Source organism: Haplochromis burtoni, unplaced genomic scaffold, assembly GCF_018398535.1.
Source record: "Haplochromis burtoni strain Fernald_Lab_line unplaced genomic scaffold, NCSU_Asbu1 Contig_76, whole genome shotgun sequence".
NCBI lineage: Eukaryota > Metazoa > Chordata > Actinopteri > Cichliformes > Cichlidae > Haplochromis > Haplochromis burtoni.
The window spans coordinates 1,408,843-1,421,881 of NW_024582437.1; the positions used below are offsets into that span (position 1 = coordinate 1,408,843).

General features: G+C 41.0%; 1 protein-coding gene across 3 annotated transcripts in view; it reads right to left on the reverse strand.

Moving 5' to 3' along the window:
- klhl32 (kelch-like family member 32) overlaps positions 1-13,039 on the reverse strand; it is a 42,436-nt gene that overhangs the window by 25,203 nt on the left and 4,194 nt on the right. For all 3 annotated transcript variants that reach the window (XM_005924268.2, XM_005924266.2, XM_005924267.3), the window contains 2 exons: positions 11,444-11,621; positions 2,921-3,028 (listed from right to left, as the gene is read on the reverse strand). In XM_005924268.2, coding sequence (XP_005924330.1) covers positions 2,921-3,028; positions 11,444-11,621 — 286 coding nt within the window. The remainder of the gene's footprint in view (positions 1-2,920; positions 3,029-11,443; positions 11,622-13,039) is intronic.

Sequence of the window (13,039 nt, forward strand, 5' to 3'; positions counted from 1 at the left end):
AGTCATCCAGGTCATCGTAGTCTAAGGAGCTTGGAAAGAAAAGCGTCTGGACTTCTTTGAGTTGCTTGAAGATGTTTCACCTCTCATCCGAGAAGCTTCTTCAGTTCTAAGGTCGAATGGCGGAGAGTCCCAGATTTAAACCCAGTGGGAGTTTCCCCCCAAAGAGGGACAAAGGACCCCCTGATGATCCTCTACCTAATCACATGAGCCAAGGTGTGAAAGCCGGTGTGGGTCACAATGGCCCAGGGTTTCGGGTGAGCTCATTGTGAAACCTGGCCCCACCCTATCATGTGATTTCCTGAGGTCAGATGGCCCAGGATGTGAGTGGGTGTTAAGGCGTCTGGGAAGGGAACTCAAAACTGGATTATAGACTATAGATGGCAGACAGTTGGTATCATAAACCACCGCCTCTGTTCAAAGATGGTCACTCACAGTGGACGTAAATGGCTTCTTTCACTCCTCTTTCAAACCATCTGTCCTCTCTGTCCAAAATGTGAACGTTGGCATCTTAGAAAGAGTGTCCTTTATCCTTAAGATGCAGATGAACTGCTGAGTCTTGTCCTGTGGAGGTGGCTCTTCTATGTTGTGCCATGCGCTTGTGAAGTGGTTGTTTGGTCTCTCCGATGTGGAGGTCTGGGCATTCCTCGCTGCACTGTACAGCATACACCACATTGTTAAGTTTGTGTTTTGGAGTTTTGTCTTTCGGGTGAACCAGTTTTTGTCTGAGTGTGTTGCTGGGTCTGAAGTACACTGGGATGTCGTGCTTGGAGAAAACTCTCCTGAGTTTCTCTGATACACCGGCTACATAGGGTATGACAATGTTGTTGCGTCTGTCTTTCTTATCCTCCCTCGCTGGTGTCTGATCTTCTTTTCTGTGCATCTTTGCTGACTATATGAACGCCCAATTAGGATAACCGCATGTTTTAAGTGCTTCCTTTACATGTGTGTGTTCCTTCTTTTTTCCTTCAGGCTTAGAGGGAACATGTTCTGCCCGGTGGTGTAGGGTCCTGATTACCCTAAGTTTGTGTTCCAGAGGGTGATGGGAGTCAAAGAGGCCTTAACGTCCACTCACATCCTGGGCCATTGTGACCCACACCCGCTTTCACACCTTGGCTCATGTGATTAGGTAGAGGATCATCAGGGGTCCTTTGTCCCTCTTTGGGGGGAAACTCCCACTGGGTTTAAATCTGGGACTCTCCCCCATTTGACCCTAGAACTGAAGAAGCTTCTCGGATGAGAGGTGAAACGTCTTCAAGCAACTCAAAGAAGTCCAGACGCTTTTCTTTCCAAGCTCCTTAAACAACAATATACATGTACATGTAAAGTGTATATATCAAAGAAGAACAGCACTGGAATCAATTCTGCAAATATTCTTCATAGCTTGTTAGCCAGTTATGTTGTGTGCTGCTATGCTAGCTGAGGGAGTTAGTTTAGTGTTTGGCTACTGTCTGCCAGTACTAAGAACATGCTGGTTAGCTTAGCATGCTGAGTAGCTGCACTGTGCTTGCTTATATAGCTTGGTTAGCTTGGCTAAATAAATTTGCTAAACCACGTGAGCGTTTATGTTGTCTTTATACGGTGTATTTCAGTGAACAGTAGGGAAAACAAACATAACTTGCATCTCAGAGATTGCTGCTAGCCAGCCCATTTACTTGTTTTCTAGGACTGTATATTAAAAAAATGGATGGATTTTGTCTCAGTCAAACAGTCAAGATGTGACTGAAGTCCAGACTTTCAGCTTTAACTCAAGGGGTTTAACAGAAGTATCTTTTTAACAAAGTGAATTCCAAAGTGGGGGCCAGTTCTGCAGGTAGGCTGTAGTAATAACAGAAATTCAGTGTGAAATTATTTACAGTTGCATATTTATATATGTAAATGAATTTGTTTAGATAAAAAGTGAATTAAAACTGGTAATAGGAGGTTGTTAGTTTGTGATATTACTCATTGCTCTGACCTAAATTTACTTACTCTTTTATTGAAATTTGCGTCCCAGTGGCAGGTGGGTCACACATGGGCTTTAACACTTTACATATGGATGGGTGGTGATTTATAGCCAAAGGCCTGTGTTGTTTATGTTTCCTGAATAAAACAGTCAAGGAAATACATCACTTTCTCTTGTATTTTCATTAGAGTGAAGATTTAAGTTTGGGTGGGCCCCAGGGGATTTTCTGGTTTTTAAGTGGGACACAGCACTCTTCACTTTGAGAATTGTCACAACCCGGCTCAAAGGACACACAGGCACAGAATGGCTGCATTAAATTGCAGTCCTGTATAGTCCTGAACTTAAAAGTGCAATTGTTACTGCAAAAAAAGGGGACTGCACGTAGCACCATTTTTTATATACAGTGAAACACCGGTTATTATGGGGGTTCACCACACCTACAAAAGAGATGCTTGCGTTATTACTGTATATTTTTATATTAAAAACATATATATTATTTCTTGCACTACAGGTTAAAGCATTTCATTCCAGAGAGGTTGCAAATTTAAAGCAACGAAGGCTGATCAATTGAGCAGGCCTAGACGTCCAAATGAGACGAAACTGCCAATCAGGCAAATGGGATCAGGCAATGTAGCTTAGCCTTGAAACAGTGTAGAAAGTAAGGCTGATTAGGCAGCCAAATAAGGATTCAATAAATCAGAGTCAACAAACTATGTCACCTGGCAGAGAACTTGGTTTCTAAACCTAATGATACATCAGAACAATTTAACAGTAGTAGTGGACGTTCACCCACAGTTTAGCAAATGTAATGATATGTACTGATAAATAACTTTCTGGATATTAATCTAAAAATTTCTGTGTGGTGTACTGTGATTTCTTTTCATGAGATTTTCTGTCGACAGCATTTCCATCTCTGCAAATGTTGTTGTTGTTTTGGGGGTTTTTTTTGTCAGTTTGCTCACGATGGCTCAAACTCACCTGTCCAGTGTAAGCGAAATCTAAAGCGTGCTTCAGTCCGACGCTGGTCACTCCCTGCAGAGTCACTTCATCTGCCTCGCTCTCCACCATGCACAGGCTGAACATGGCCTGATGACACAGAGCCAAAACATGGAGGTCAGCTGAGGGAACATTACATCGCACATATTTCATGTGGCATTTTCTTTCTTTGTTGAAATAAAAGAAGCAAACACATATAATACTGTATTAGAAAAAGTCCAGTGATCACAACCATTCACATTTGTTTCTCCAGTCTTTCAGAGGTGGCTCTGGAGGTTCATCATATAAATATCTGGAGGTTACGACACACTGAGAAAAAAACAAAACAAAAAAACAGCCTGATAGTTAATCAAAACCTGCCAGACGCAGCATCCTAGAACCCTTTTCGTATTGATTTACCTGCCTTGGCTCTGAAGGTCAACAGAAAGAAATAGCACAATCAGTACTTTCTGTTATACCCCTCTGTCTTTCCCTCATCCTGTCTCACACACACACACACACACACAAAACACACACACACACACACACACACACACACACACACACACACACGTGCATGAGCACAGTACATGTCAAACTCCATGTGAAATCAAAGCCGTGGACACAGCATCTGCAGTCTGGCCCTGCTGTGTGTGAGTCCACCTTGCTGCTCGCTAATCAAAGCTATTGATTGGTGTCACACCATGAAGGGATGACAGCGCTATTGATCACAGCCAACCAGCAGTGCGCAGCAGTGTTGAGGGGAAGAGAGAAAGAAGGAGTTTTACAGGTCAAGCATGGCCATGATGACGATCATCTGCTACCTGTCACCTGAGTTCTGAGCTAGAGTAATGTTATACCATCGTTAAATGTGGTGTCTCAATGTTTCTCCTGTAATGGGACAAACAGCACCACTAAACCGCTTTTGAAAATTAATTCCAGCTGTTTCTGTATCCACAGTTTCCTTGCTTTTCAGGATAGTGATCTTAGCTAACTTGCAATTTTAAAGTATCTTTTTAATCACAGTGCAATGTGCAACACGGTCGCTCCACTCTATCTCCACTGAGACTCTGGTGTGTGACAGCATTTTAAGCTTCAAAAGCCCCCGGGCTGCCTGGTTATCGCAGGATCTCCTTCTGTTGTGAAAGCCACATTCATTTCGCTTATAATGAATGTGGCTTTCCCTGATTCATAGCACACATGAACTTTCACCAGGCACCAACGCCCACCCCCTTCTCTGGCAAATGGCCCTTCTGTATTGTGAGCATGATGTGAGAAATGGGCTACGCTGAGTTTTAAACCAGTGTCTGCGTATCTGTCTTCAAAGCTCAGTCTTGTTGATTCACCACCCGGGATGTGATAGCGGCTGAGCTTTGGTCTGTCTGCAAGAACATAAAACACACACAAAAAAACATTGAGACACAAGCAGGAAGTAAAGAGTGGAGGACAAACAATATAGACTGCCTACGATATACAGAGACAGGGCACCCTGAGAAGTGCTCATAGAGTTGTGTGCCTTCAGCATGAGCGCTCCTGACCTTGGTGAAGGAGCTCAGGGAGCACTGGTGGTGACGGATGGCTACCCTGATTTGGGATATAGATCTATCGCAGAGACACATTGCGCCACAGAGCCATGCTCGCTGCAGTCGTTTCACACACTGCTGCAGTGGGGGTGTAGCGTTGCAGTTAGCCTGACCCGCTGGCAAAATTTGTGTGTGCCTGCTTGGCCTGATCATACCATAGAGGACTCGTGACTTCCTCACGCACCCAGTGAAAAATTACAGTATTCAGTCTGAGAAAAGTAGTGGTTTATCTCCAGGGAAGGAGACTACACTTGCAAGTATGTTTATTAGAAAAGACCAAAAAGAATAGTTGACTGTATTTGGTAAATGGATGATTTTGCTTTTTGGGGCACTTCTAGGGCTGCCATGATTAGTCGACTAGTCACAATTACGTCGACTATCAAAATCGTCGACGACTGATTTAATAGTTGGCGCGTCGTTTGAAGCTTTGTAAGATCCCAAAAGACGCAGGAATGAGTAGTAGGATTTAAGAGTGTAATAACGGAATGAAACAGAAGATGGCAGCACTGCATGTTCAAGGATGCCAGCTGCCGTTAAACCCCAAAGAAGTAGAAGTAGCTGTGTCCCAGAATTCATAGCGCGGCCCAGCTCAGTTTCCAACAATGGCGGCAGCTAGTTAGTTTTAATGTTATTCTTATTATTCTTTCTGGGTCGCAAAATAAACGTTTAACATATTTTCAGGTGAGAATGTAGCTGTGTAAACCTCAAATATCTGCTCAGTTTATCAGGACACCACATATTTTCAAAAGCGCTCCGACGTTTTCAGAGACGTCTGTTACCCACTAGCTCGATAGCTAGCCGGGGGCAAGGCTCACTAGCGCCCGTGAGAACACCGGTCTTTCGCTACTCAGGTTAAACATGATATATAAGTCACTTAGATAACTTAAAAATGTTATTGTTTGGCTTTGTTCCGTGTTTTATTTGTTCCTGAGTAAATCGGTTTGGCTGAGATTAAAGTTATAGTTTTTACACAGCTGAATAAACGTCAAGCAGACAGCTGATTATCAGAAGTGTGAGATGCTCGAGAATATACTCCGGTGTCCTGTTATATTTTAGATAGCAAGGAGTTTATTAAACCGAAACAATCTGCAAATTTCATTAAAATTTAATAAACTATCATCTTGTCTTTATTTTTAGTTAGCACCTTAAAAGCTTAAAGCTGTAAGCTAATGATAGTTATATAAGAGCAGATGCTGCTGGTGCAATAAGCTGTAGTTTTACGTCCAGTGGATGATGATCTGATTAGTCGACTAATCGCAAAAATAATCGGTGACTAGTCAACTATCAAAATAATCGTTTGTGGCAGCCCTAGGCACTTCACTTTAATATTTCTATTTTACACTGATTCTTATCTTACAATAGAGAAACAAAAATGTCTTCTTTTTGTTTTAACTGAATTTTACATTAAAAATGTATGCTGGTCTTCCAATACTTTGAAAAGAAATTAGTTCTGCCCTCTACCTGGCTACCTTTATGATGAGCGTGCACAGTAATTAAAAAAAAAGTGGAGTAGTTTCATATACAACAACAATATCCCATTTAGGAAGACATTCTCCAATTTAATCTGTGTTTTTGCTTTGTGAGTGTCCAGTGGAATTTTCTTATAAACCTTTCAGACTGCATTTGTTTGTTCTTCTTTGGATTTTTCTGGCATTTTCCTATGTTCCTATGTTGCTGGGACCTTTAGATCAGAGAAAATAGTATTAAATGATACGTGTCTACACTTTGGTACTGCTTGCTAAAGTTTAATTGGAATGTTTGTTCCATAACTTCTGCAAGCTGTTAAATTGCCAGAGGCTCAGCTGTTAAGCTTTTTAAAGACCAATGCGTGTATTAGTGCATTTGGACTGAATCTGCCAACTGCTCTCGTTCTTGGTGCCAAGAAATGAGGAAGGTTTACAAGGATTCAGAGTACTTAGACTTTTACTTAAGACTGTGCACAAAAACTTGTGAAAACCATTCATTTGTTAATTTAACCTTCCTGTCCTTAACTGCCTCAGTAGAAAGAAATAAACATGGTCAGCATTTCTATGGTAAACTGCGTGGTGATTTTGTGATTGGATTTAGATGCTTAATATGTTTCAAAGTCCAGCATAGTGCTCACAGAGCACAACATAAAGGAAAGCTCACCACAAACCCAGGATATCAGCTGATATATAATTAGGGATGGGTACCGGTATCCGGTGCCATTATGACACCAGTTCTGACATAAACGGTAGTTTATTTCGGTGCTTTTATTTTTCCTGAGATGTCATACACTTTGGATTCTAGCCAATCATTTTACCTTTGCAAGCGTAGTAGGCGGGCCCAGGTACGTACGTTCTTTTAGAGCAGAGCTACAGATTAAAAATGCCCAAGGCGAAGCGGTCAAAATGGTAAAATTCCTGTATTTGTATAGCGCTTTACTAGTCCCTAAGGACCCCAAAGCGCTGGGAAACAGCTAAACATGAGAGGTTTTTAGGCAAAATTGGTGTTTTTTCCATTGTTTAAGCACTGCTTCCAGCCAAGAGTGATACCATATATGCCCTATAGCTGCAGAAAAGGCTAACATTGTTATCTTTTTTCCAAAAAAACAGCTAAACATAAGAGATTGTTGGACAAAGTTTGAGTTCTCCATTCTTTAAGCACCGGTTCGAGCACCGTTTAAGCACCGGCACCGTTTCAAAAGTATCGATTTGGTACTGGTATCGGATAAAACCTAAATGATACCCATCCCTATATATAATTGGCAAATCTCATTTGGAGCACATTTTTTCATCTGCAAGCCACTCTGCAACCCACAGCTCCTGTTTTGGATGGACTGGTATCGATACTTACAAAGTGCTTGAGGATCAGTATCTTGTTTGATACTTCAACATGCAGACCGGAGGAGCCAGGGACCAAATCACTGACTTTCTGATAGGCAGACAACCCACTCTATATGAGTCATGAACACAGTTTAATGCTGCATTTGACTTAATTTGTCTGTGTCCTTGAATCCTGCCCAATTCTGTGCCAGTGCACATGGAAGGGCTGGGAAGTTGCCCATGCCATCAAATTGTAACTTTTGCTGCCCTATTGCCCACGTCTCTCTTGAAAATGACATTTTAACCTCAATGAGACTTTTTCACCTGGATAAATAAAGGATAATAACATAAATTCCAGGAGATTAAAATAAAAGTTTTTTTTTGACTATAGTGTTCCTATCTGAACCTTGATTGCTATAAATAAACAAATGATTAAGAGCAACAGTTTGTTTATTCTTGACAGCCACTCTGTTCTCCTTTCTACTTCATAAAGAAAGACCTTGTAGTAATGATTCAACTGCATCTTTACATTTTTAATGTTCAAGATTCAAAATTCTTTATTTGAATCTGCATCACTCTGTAGTTTGTAGAAGCACCTTTAGAAAAACTTGATAAGTGATACAGTTTTGCCCCATACTTCTTTACAATATTAATACATCAGTACACTGAGGTTAGTGGGTATTTATATATGCATAGCACAGTATTCCAGTCAGGCTGAGGTCTGCAGCACCTTGATTCTTTTCTTTTTCAGCTGTTCTGTTATAGACTTGTTACTGTGCTTGGGACCATTGTCTTGTTGCCCAGTCTAGGCCAGGCTTAGGCTATGGGACAGACTGCCTCACATCTGACTTCAGTATACTCTGTTATAAGGCAAATGGTAACTGTACTGGTTCTTATATAGCTTTTTTTCTACTCTATCTGAGCACTCAAAGTACTTTATATAACTTGCCTCATTCACACATTCATACAACGTTTCTATCTAACATTCATACATATTCAATCTCTGATAGATGCACTGGAGAGCAAATTGGGTTTAGTATCTTGCCCAAAGATATTTGGCGTGCAGACTGGAACAGCCAGTAATCGAATTACCAACCTTCTGAGTAGTAGATGACCTGCTCTACCTCCTGAGCTCTATAGAGAGAAGTTTGGTCGAGTCACTGACTGCAAGATGCCCAGATCCTGTGGCTACATCATTACCCCTCCATCACCATGCTTGACAGTTGGTGTGATGTGTTAGTGCTGATAAGCTGTGTTTTATTTTTACCAAAGTGGTGCTATACATTATGGCCAAAAAGCTCCACTTTAGGCTTGTCTGTCCAAAAAACACTGTTCCAGAAGTCTTGTGATTTCTTGAGATACAACTCAAGATACAAACCTAAGCTATGCTGCCATGTTTTTTTTATATGTAAAGAATTTCTCCTGGCAACACTTTAAGCCATTCTTGTTGAGTCTTTATCAAATTATATTTTCAAGAACTTTAATATTAATATGCTCAGTGAGGCCTGTATAGTCTAACATGTAGCTCTTGGGAGTTTTGCAGTGTTTTGAGCATTGTTTAGTCTGAGCTTAAAATAAATGTTCTGGGACATACACTCCTGGGAAGAGTTTAGGATTGTGTTAAGATCCTCCAAACCAGGAAACAGTCAAAACTTTTGCATTTGTAGAGGTGCTCACAGTTGCTGATTATCAGTTAATGGCTGCTAACAAAGAAAAACAGAGCTGCAAAGAGGTTCGTAAATACTTTTCACACGACTGTAAAATTGTTCCATTGGTCTAATATTTTTATTGGAAATGTTCTCATCTAAAAATAATATAGAGTTATACTATTATATTATATATTTTCATGAATCTTCAGGATTGAGATACAGGCGGATATGCTTTCATCTTTCTGACTTGGTGTTCTACCTACAGCTTTAAAGAAAAGAACATTTCAGGCTTGTGTCTGTTGGAGTCAAATTGTTAAATGTTGCCATTATTGTACTTAAATTTGTAAGTCTTGGTTCAAACTGTATGATCCAAGACATTCCTTTGTTTCTGACCCCCTCCCCAGCCTGTTGAATGGTGGGGGAGGCTGTAGTGTTTTATTATAGGGACACATCCTATGTGAAGGTTCTGTTTTCTTGTTTAGTAAACTTCCTGCCTTTATGACCCTTTGGTGAGCAGGAGGTCACACAAATGCACCCCCAAACACAAGCACACACACTCACGGGCACCTACACACACACACACACACACACACACACACGCACACACTCATTTTCGCACATGCATACACACATACAAGGGCCCGACACACCACAATGGGTGGTGCCAGTGTAAACTGTAACTGTATTCAATAAAAAGGCTGCAAGGAAGGCTGTTTATTTGAAGTTGGCTAGGAAACAGGTGAGGAGCGTTCAGCTCCAAGAGCCTGGTGGACCAGCCTCCATTGCTAGCAAGTAAAATCGATCGATTGCTGTTCGTCTTGCTTCGTTAACGGGAATAAGTCTCTAAACCCGTGGGGCCTGTGGAATCACAGACCCAACAGTGTCAAATTCTCATAAATGAAATCAATACAGCTCAGTTAAACAGAGCTCAACTCTTTCCACAGGCAGTCCATGTAGTGTGTTGTACCTCTGTGCATGCAGTCCGGAGATATATAATATGCAATGCAACTGCCTAATGCGACATCAGTGCTACAGTAGTACCTGCAAACTCCTTTTCTAAAGTATTCAGAAGAAAAAACTAAATAAGCTGTTGCTACTATAAATACCTGACAGGGGAATTCACAAACTTTCAATTTTGTATGCAGCAGTGAATCTATTTCCACTTATTTACAGCTTGCTACAAATAGCACAGTATACATTGAATCCCCACGCACCAACTTCCTCACAGGGATCAACTTACAACAGATGCCATTATCAAATCAAGCTATATTGGATTAGACAGAGGAGAGATCGTCTATAAATGATCTACAGGAAATACCGATCAGTCTTTTAAATAGTGTTGTCACAAAGCAATATATGACTTTTACTTAGTGTAGTTTGTGACATTTCTATTGAAAATAGTGACTGTTTTTTGGTAAAGGCTCCTTTCTAACTGATGGGCGAACAGACAACATTTTGTGTGTGGGTACTTTCTCGCTGTCAGCGGTGTGCTTGTGAGGCTGGTGTGACTGATTGTGGCTGTATCTCGCCAAGCTGTCCAGACGTCTTAGTAATGTGATGGGACTGGAAGAGGCAGGTGACACATTCAGGACAAGTTCCAGGTACACAACTCATGCTTGGTCAGGTATTTCATTACAATCCCTCATGCCCGCTGGACTACATAATGTGTTCTAATCACTGCAAAGTGTGCAGGTGTTTGCCTGAGTGTGAGAAGACTGAGACGTGGAACGAGGGGGAAAACACAGTTGCTATTCCCCACACAAGGCCCCTTCATCTCCTCAGTAAATGAAGTAAATGAAACCCAGCGGTGGAGTCAGATGACAAAATGAACATAATGTTGTTAGGCTGCTCCAGAGGAACAGAGGAGCGGAGTGAGTTTTTCTTGCTTACTGTAGCAGGCTGATCTAATAATCCGAGCGCTGGAACAACAGTGTTGCTCGGCTCAGCTGGGACTTGAAAGAGCGGCATTTAAAAAAGGAGCCGAAGAACAAAAGGAGAACAAATGTGAAGGGGATGAACAAAAGGAGGAGAGGAGTGTGACTCGCCCACCCTCGACTCTCTTCAGACAGAAGTAAAAAAAAAAAAACCCTACAAACACACACACACACGGGAGGAATAATCCCCGGGCAACTTGGACATATTTAATCTGCCTCTCATTTTCAACAGGGATTAATTTCTACCTTCTAATCTGCTCGGTGTCCCTGAATTAAATCTCATGTGTGCACTTTTCCCTGTGCGGCCCATCTGAGGAAATCTCCTGCCTGGCTGTCTGACAGCACAAGCCTAGCTAAAGCAACGTATGTGGCTTAAAAGGTATCAAACACTCGGGCTCGTTCCAGGTGGGTTAGTGAAAGACGTGTAGCAGTTGGTGTGACATATAATACACCATGTGGGCTTGCAAACATGACCAATTTTCCAACCAAACACTTCTACTACTACTCTGCTCAAGAACTTCATTTATTGGCAGGATGAATTGTTTTTGAGATCTCTAACATGAACTAGACTCACCCTGAAGTAATCGCTGCACGCTGCTAGGACGGCTTTGTGGGCGTGGAACTTCTGCTCACCGGCAACCAGAGTGACATCACACAGCAGGCCATCCTTCCTCTGCTGGTTGAGGGCAGAGAGGACCGAATCCTGGTGCGACTTTGACTGGCAGAGCCTCTGTCCTGTCAGCATCTCCCTACTGGTGTACAACACACAGACATACAAAACAGATGTTGGATTTTAGTGGATTTACTAGGTAAGACAAAGATTTTGCACTAATGATAATAAGCAATAATAATTTATCCTTTACCACAGATGGATTAAAACAAATTAAGACATTTCTGTGAGCAAACATTTGCAATAAATCTAAACAATTCCATTCATTTTAACCACCTTGACAGCACAATAGTAACATATATCCATGTAAAACTCCTACCTTAACAAAAATCTCTATTTTTTTTTAAATATATGTAATGTGCACAGTAAATACATGAAAAATCATAACTTTTTACCCCATGCCCAGTGGTGAAAATCACACCAAACAACTGAAATGAAATGCTCTCACACACACTCCAAGAATTAAGCTAAGGAACTACAGCAAGCTAACGTTGCTTGCTGTATCATTATTATCCATACATAAAGTATCTCTTAACCCAGTTTCCTCTACCTTTTACCACACCACTGCAACTATATCAGTATCCATTGATTACTTTACTATTGGTGTTCAGACACGTATTGACAACTACTATAAATGTCAGACGCGCTAAAACTATTATTAGTCCACACAGGATTACTCTTATTGACGATACCCTATTTTTTCTCTTCCACCACCGTGAGGCTGATTTTTCTTGTTTTTTACTGAACTATATGGAACTGTTGGTTTTCTGCCATAAAACTCTCTAGAAGTGGCCACAAAACCCAGAGGATGAAGACATTTTTGAATAATTTGGCAGCATGGTGGTGCAGTTGGTTTAAATCTCCTGATTATCTGGGGCCTGCTTAGCTTGTTTGCCTGCTCATGTTTCCTTGGGTACTCCAGCTTACTTACACACTCCAAAGACATGCATGCTAGGTTAATTAGTGATTGTAAAAATGGCTGTAGGTGTGTCTTTAAGTGCTGCATGAATTAGTGTGTGAAAAAGCTAAATGTGGCTTATAGAGTAGAATGGTTCGAGCAGTCAGACCAGAAAAGTGCTATCTACATGCCAGTCCAGTCCATATTAATATGAATTTAATGTCCCTGTACCTAGAATTAGTGTGGCTTTTTGAACATTAATGAATCCCAGGCGATAAATTGTAATTATTCATCCTTGGTTTTTTCTCTAGTGAGGCATTTGTTGCCTCCATGAGGTTATTATATCTGCTTTATAATTACATTATTTGTTATCTACAACATTCATTAGCCTTCTCAGAATTAAATGTAAAGACTTTGGTCATGCTTTAACTTTTCTGGTTAGTATCATTAAAATATGGGACAAGCTTATGTGGCAATAATTGGCACATAAGCTTGTCCCATATTTTTATTTATGATAAAACAGTGGCAAAGCATCCCTTTCTGTGAATAGAATATGCACAAATATAAGTGAATTTCCAAAACAGTTGGGATGCTGTGTAAAA